The sequence below is a fragment of the Curcuma longa genome, chromosome 13, assembly GCF_044706935.1.
Source record: "Curcuma longa cultivar G26 ecotype Majalengka, Jawa Barat chromosome 13, ITB_CL_G26_1.1, whole genome shotgun sequence".
In the NCBI taxonomy this organism is placed as follows: domain Eukaryota; kingdom Viridiplantae; phylum Streptophyta; class Magnoliopsida; order Zingiberales; family Zingiberaceae; genus Curcuma; species Curcuma longa.
The window spans coordinates 9112878-9119333 of record NC_133873.1 but is presented as its reverse complement, the minus strand read 5'-3'; the positions used below and the strand labels follow the sequence as shown (position 1 = coordinate 9119333).

Below are 6456 nucleotides of genomic sequence, written 5' to 3'. Positions count from 1 at the left end.
CATGGTGTAAGTAGTGGGATCATGGAATAACCCATGATCTCCCATGTACTCACCCATATGCCCCACGTGGGCATACATCCACACATCTAATGGGTTCTATGAGTCCTCTAGGTTTGTTTTGTAGTTTAAAAGCATAATATTATTTAAGTTTTCACTCTCAATTAATTAAAAATAACACATGGTCAATATATTGTTGTGGTAGTTAGCAAGTATTTGCTACATATTGTAACAATTATCTTCTAGTTGCTACATAGTGGATCACTATTCATTTTACCTCTACTAAGTAGTATGACCCCTTGGTTTGTTTGGTACTTTGAAATCTTATTTTATTCAGATCTTCACCCTTAATTGTCTAATTAAATTTTCCTAATCAACACTCCTATTGCGGCAGTTATTTGACAATTGCTACACATTATAATAACTACCTGATAAATTACTACAAGTTAAAGCTGGTATAACATATACTTATCAAGAAACAATATCACAAAAATATGATGAGAGTTTAACTCATAAAAAAATAAACTTGCAACAAAACACAACAACTACTTGAAATTGAACTTATCAAAGAAGTTGTCTTTTTGAAATAAGATAAAATAAAAAAATTATCGTACACATAACATCACAAAAAAAAATGAATTTAATTATTTGATAAAATAGAAAGGCATGTCTTATTTTCATTTTCAATTGTATGAACGTAAAAGGGAAAAAAATACAACACCTAGATTGGGAGAAAAAATTAAATTTTAAATTGCAGAAAGGAGGAAATTTTTCAAAAGCATTCTGATAAGATCCAAGCTCAAAGAGCATGATAAAATAATATATTAATTAGTCAATCAATTATTTTATTTATTAAATTTTAAAATTAAGTAAGTCGGGTGTGTGTTGCGGCTGGATGTTATGGACGGTCAAGCCACCACCACCTCACTCATTATCAATCTTGTCAGCGAAGGGACTTGAGAAAGGAAACTGAGCAAACGGATTAGTAAGGTGTCGGTGATTCCCGGTAGGTCACTCCGACGCTCAAATTAGTAGTAGTAGAAGAAGAAGTGTATAAAGTAGCTAGCAATCAAGAGAGAATCTTCATACATGTGAGAGAGATTATATACTTACAAAAAGAAATCTTTACGTTGGCAGGGTAGACCCTTGCCGTGCTTGAGGGGACAGGTTCTGACATCCACTGTCAAATGGCCTAGACATGTGGTATCCGGGGCACCAACTCTGGTAACCTTGTAACTGTCCTATGACTTGACAGTGTTGATTATTCTTATCTTTTGGCAGTAGGCGTAGACACGAGGGGATCCAGGGGAACAGGTCTGACAACCTCGTAACTGTCCTATTCCTCTGGCAGGGCTTACATGCTTGAGAACTTTCAATAGCTTCTGGGGTGGAAGTAATTGAGAGAGAGGGAGAGCGGGTCAAGGTCAGGGTGGCCGAGATATAGGCTGAGTGATCCAACTTGTAGAGGTCAAGACGGCCGAAATATAGGCCGACTCACTGAGCTTGTAGAGGTCAGGAGGGGCGAGATATAAGCCGAATGACCGAGCTTGTAGAGATCGGGAGGGCTAAGATATCGACCGAGTGACAAAGCTTGTAGAGGTCGGGAGGGATGAGATATAGACAGAGTGATCGAGCTTATAGAGGTTGAGAGGGCCGAGATAATCCATCAAAAGTTGACCATTGGCTCTCTGTCTTGCCACATCGACCAGCTTCTTGTATTTTTACGGCCACGTCAAACTACTCAGGATTCACCATATCAGTGTGATTCAATTCTAAATTTTAAAATTCAGTTCAAAAATAAAGAATTTAGATTAGCAAGTAATTTAAAGATATTTTGTATAGTTTCTATTCCACATGGTGCTGATAATTTGTTATAAAAGCGACGCCCAATCCATAATAAATTAAATTAAATTAAATTAAATTAAATCGTACTTTTGATCTTTGCTGTTTTATTTATTTAAGCATAATACTGTGCTGTTCGAGCCGATCTCAATCCGTCGCCTACCACACCAGCGCTAGGGTTTTGGGGGGAGAACAAATTAGAGGAGGAGAGATCGATGAACAGGTTCCATTTCTTCTCCCTCTTCTCCAAAACTCTAGCTCCTAATCGTTCTCCTCGTTCCCGCAATGCTGTTCGCTTCGCCGTCTTCCCTTACTCTTCCGACGCCGCTTCCGCTGGCACCAGCACTGGGCAGCACATGTTCATGGCCCAGTACCTCGTCGAATCCTGCGGCTTCGACCAGAATAAGGCCACTGATGCCTCGAAGCTTCTCGGCGGCATCAAATCCCGGCAGCAGCCAGATTCCGTCCTTGCATTCTTCAAAAGTTACGGCTTCGATGACAAATCTGTGAAGAATATCCTAGTTTTCGCTCCCCAATGTCTTCTTTTGGACGTAGAGAAATCTCTGGCCCCAAAGTTCCGAGCTTTACAGGATCTAGGTCTCTCCCAATCCGACGTCGTCCACCTCGTCCAGTCAAATCCCATCGCCATCAGGGACAACATGGAAGCCATTCTGTCAAAGATCAAATTTTGGCAAAGCCTTGTTGGGTCTGAGGTTGTTCTGCGGAAGTTTTTAAAGCATAACCAATGGTTTCTTGGGTACAGCATCCCGAAGAGGGTCCAGCCCAACCTCGAGATTCTACAGGAATGTGGAATCACTGGCCAGAAGCTCTCTTCTATCTTGAGGTATCATCCAGGCATTGTGTTTCAGAAACCTGATTCATTGAAATCCTTGGTCAGTCGCGTGGAGAACTTGGGAGTGCCGCGGACATCTGGGATGTTCCACTTGACTCTGTGGGTTCTTTACATGGTCAATCCAAACAAGTTCAAGATGCAAATGGAGTTGTTCAGGGGCTTCGGGTGGTCGGAAGACGATTTTGTTGCTGCATTCCGAAAGTGTCCTACCTTCACAACAGTATCTGTGAAGACTTTGCAGAGAAAAATGGAGTTCTTTCTGAATGAGGCTGGATATGCTTCATCTGACGTGATGATGAGGCCAATCTTATTAGCATTTAGCTTGGAGAAAAGGTTGATTCCGAGATATCAGATCTTGACATTCTTGAAGTCCAAGGGATACATTAAAAGTTTTGGCAAGTTGCCGACGTACATGAACTATTCAGAGAAGACATTCTTGAAGATGTATATCCTCCGCTATAAGGATGAGTGTCCTGATCTGATTGACTTCTATGCAAGTTTAAAAAAACACTAGTGCTTCTGATTCTGAACTTTAATAAGGTAAGTCATGTTTTCCCTTCAAATTATCTTTCATGTTACAGTTTTCCTTCAATATCAAACTGTGATGCTAACTTGCATGTCAACATGCATTAAGATAAGAACACTGCTCAGGATCATGAACTTGTTTTTGAATGGCAATGGAATTAATAGCTTGCAGAATCATAGCTTGTTATGTTAAATTATTGTTATTCTTGTATTCATGTAGACACTACTACAAGAGTGACATTCTTCTTTTATGAACATGGCATGAACCATTCTTTTTTGAGAAGTAGTTACTTGTCTACATTCTAGCAAATGCTCGTATCACATTGTAAATCGACAACTTTCTCAGAAGTAGCTCTGATTCATTGCTCTTTAATTTGTTATACTGTTGTTGAATGGTTGCAATTTGGATCAAACACACAAAAGGTTTGAAGTTACTAAAAATGAAGAACTTGTTCGTGCTAGATTGGATTTTGTGATCTAAAATTTACATTGTGAACTTGTTCGTGCTAGCTTGTAACAGTTGACATGTCATTGACCCCTAAGGGGAGTAGTCCAGCACTTAGGCAGCTCGGATTTTCTCTTGGCTTTGGGTAGCTGCGAACAGATGACCAAGCCTTGTTCCACATTGATCTAGCAGCAGCATGGTAGGAAGGCCTGCAACCTGCATTCAGGGATGACAATTTCCTCCAAATGGACGATGGATTTGATATCCGATCGGAGTGAAAGAGGATATGGAGGTTTTTTTAAACTCGATTAAATAATTGAATAATGGAGTATGGAGATTTTTAAATATGAGTATGGAGGCAGATCTAATAAAGTTGCACATACCTGATTTGAATACCCAAGTAAATAATATATTTATATATATAATATCAATTCATTGATTATTTTTTTTATTTCATCGATGATCAATTAAAGAAAAAAATAAGAAAATAAATTTAATCTTTTCTTCTTTTGTTCTTGACTTCTCTCCTTGTAGCTTATAAATGCTTATTTTGTTTTTTATTAAATTATATATATTTTTTTGGTTATGATGTTAATTCTAATATGTTTTTATTGAATGATGGTAGTTAGATATAAAAGATATCCAATTCTTTGATGGGTTTGTGGATGAGGATGGATATTTGATCCTTCGGTGGTAAGAAGATGGTGATGCATATGAAAGTTTAATACTTGATGTGGATGAGGATGTATATAATAAATGGGGACGGGGATGGAGGATATATACTCTGCTCCAAATCCAACTTATTGTCATAATTACTCACATGCCTCATAATATAAGCTCAACATGATGAAAATTTATTTTCCTAACTGCATGAATTATAAATCATATGAACTCAAGAAAATAAATCATGCAAGATCTAGTTACATCAATATTATGACAAATTAAAGTAAATTGAAATTGAGATGATGAATCTGAATGCACTGAAATTGTCATTGTCTTTGAGTTGTTTACAAAATTTAGAAATGCTACAGAGAAGAAAAGCGAATAAGGGGTTGATCTTTCATAGGAATTAGGGTGACGACGTTGTATTCTTTTCATCAACGGAAAGTGAGAAAATCTATCAGAATACCTAATCTTACGGTGGCCATGTCTTATTTATAATGAACTCAATCCGTTATCAGTCCATTAATGATAACAATGTGGGTTAATGGATTTTACACATGTAAATCTCACATTTAATAATTCAAACCTTCGATAACTATTAATTAGACTACTTAATAGATTTGTTCTTTAATCACATGAATTATGCTTACAAATAACATATAAGCCCACCGAATAGTGGGATAAAATATAACAATCTTTCACTTGAATTATGTGATTTGTATGTAACACACGAGTAATCCTATGTGACATCAATAACTTTATAGGCAAAGCATGCCATTGTAAAACAATTTGATTCATTACTCCATTGGTACATGGCTAAAGATCATAGTTATTATAATATGATTGTAATAAATCTCTATAGTAATCATAATACTAATGTCATTAATGATATAGATCAAGATATGGATGTGTAGTATAATGATTATATGAAATATAATGTATATATTAATTTACAATTGGTCATCCTACTGATCCTACAAAGGTCCTAATTATATTTGTAAATATTTTATGCTAAACTGTAGTAGTAAATTATGATTAAAAGTTTATGATTCTAAAAGGAATCATATGTCATATTTACAAGCATCAATGCTAAACATTAATCATGATAACTTTATATTAGAGTGTCTAAAATACATAAGAATGTTTTAAACAGTATACACAATAAATAAAAAGTAAACTGCATGTGTTTATTAATAGAGTATTACAGATCAAATACAGACTCCCACTAAATAAATATTTCATTCAACAAAAGGACCTTATATTCACCACATGCACATGAAACACAAGTCTTTGGTGTGTGGATCTGTTAACATGGAATCTGTGTTGATATGCTCTATCATCACCTAACAATTCTAAACTCTTTCTTTAATTGTCAGAAATTTGATATCGATGTACTTTGATTTAAACGAACTACGATTATTCTTGGCATAAAATTCTGCGACTTTATTATCATAGTTGATTCTCAATGATATGTCAATGTCATCAACGATTTACAACACTGTAATGAAGTTCCATAGCCAAATCCCTTGATTGGATGTTTCGTAATAAGCTATTAATTCTGTCTTCATAGAAGTGACCACTAGCGTCTGTTTGACACTTTACCAATATATATCCTCTCCAACAAACGTGAAAATATAATCTGAAGTGGACCTTTTGTTATCTAAGCATCTAGTAAAATCGGAGTCTAATATTTAATCATCACCAAGTGATCAGACCTCCAATACATGAGCATGAGTTTCTTAGTTTTTTGCAAATACTATTTTACTCTTCACTCCTTTTAGTGTGTTGATCCTTAGTTAAATACTTGCTTAATATCCCCATTATGTATTCTATATCAGGGCGCGTATAAATTTATGCATATATGAAACTTCCCATAGTTGACGCATAAAGAAATTGATGCATCTCCTTTATTTCAAGTTCAAATCGTGGACACTGTTACAAATTGAATTTGTCACTTCTAGACATAGGTGTGTCATTGGGTGCACAATTTTATATGTCATACCCATAAATAACTTTTCAATATAGGTCTTTTTGAAAGTTCAAGAATACCTCTTGAATGATTACGACATATCTATATGCTTAAATAAAAGATGCTTCATCAAGATCTTTTATTTTAAAATTATTGGATAGA

The 6456-nt window shown here is 35.7% G+C and overlaps 1 protein-coding gene across 2 annotated transcripts; it reads left to right on the top strand.

The window, feature by feature from the left end:
• The first annotated feature begins 2016 nt into the window (after nt 1–2016).
• On the top strand, nt 2017–4007 carry LOC141844168 (transcription termination factor MTERF8, chloroplastic-like). 2 transcript variants are annotated; one of them, XM_074732195.1, is made up of 2 exons: nt 2017–3232; nt 3738–4007. In XM_074732195.1, the coding sequence occupies exon 1, from the start codon at nt 2055–2057 to the stop codon at nt 3204–3206; it is 1152 nt and encodes a 383-aa protein (XP_074588296.1). In that variant the 5' UTR covers nt 2017–2054; the 3' UTR covers nt 3207–3232; nt 3738–4007. The 2 variants fall into 2 exon arrangements, with proteins under 2 accessions (XP_074588296.1, XP_074588294.1); XM_074732193.1 differs by having other exon boundaries at nt 3728–4007.
• The last annotated feature ends 2449 nt before the right edge of the window (nt 4008–6456 follow it).

What these genes read in the sequence shown, in the direction of transcription:
- LOC141844168 (XM_074732195.1), top strand. Translation starts at nt 2,055, where the DNA reads ATGAACAGGTTCCATTTCTTCTCCCTCTTCTCCAAAACTCTAGCTCCT.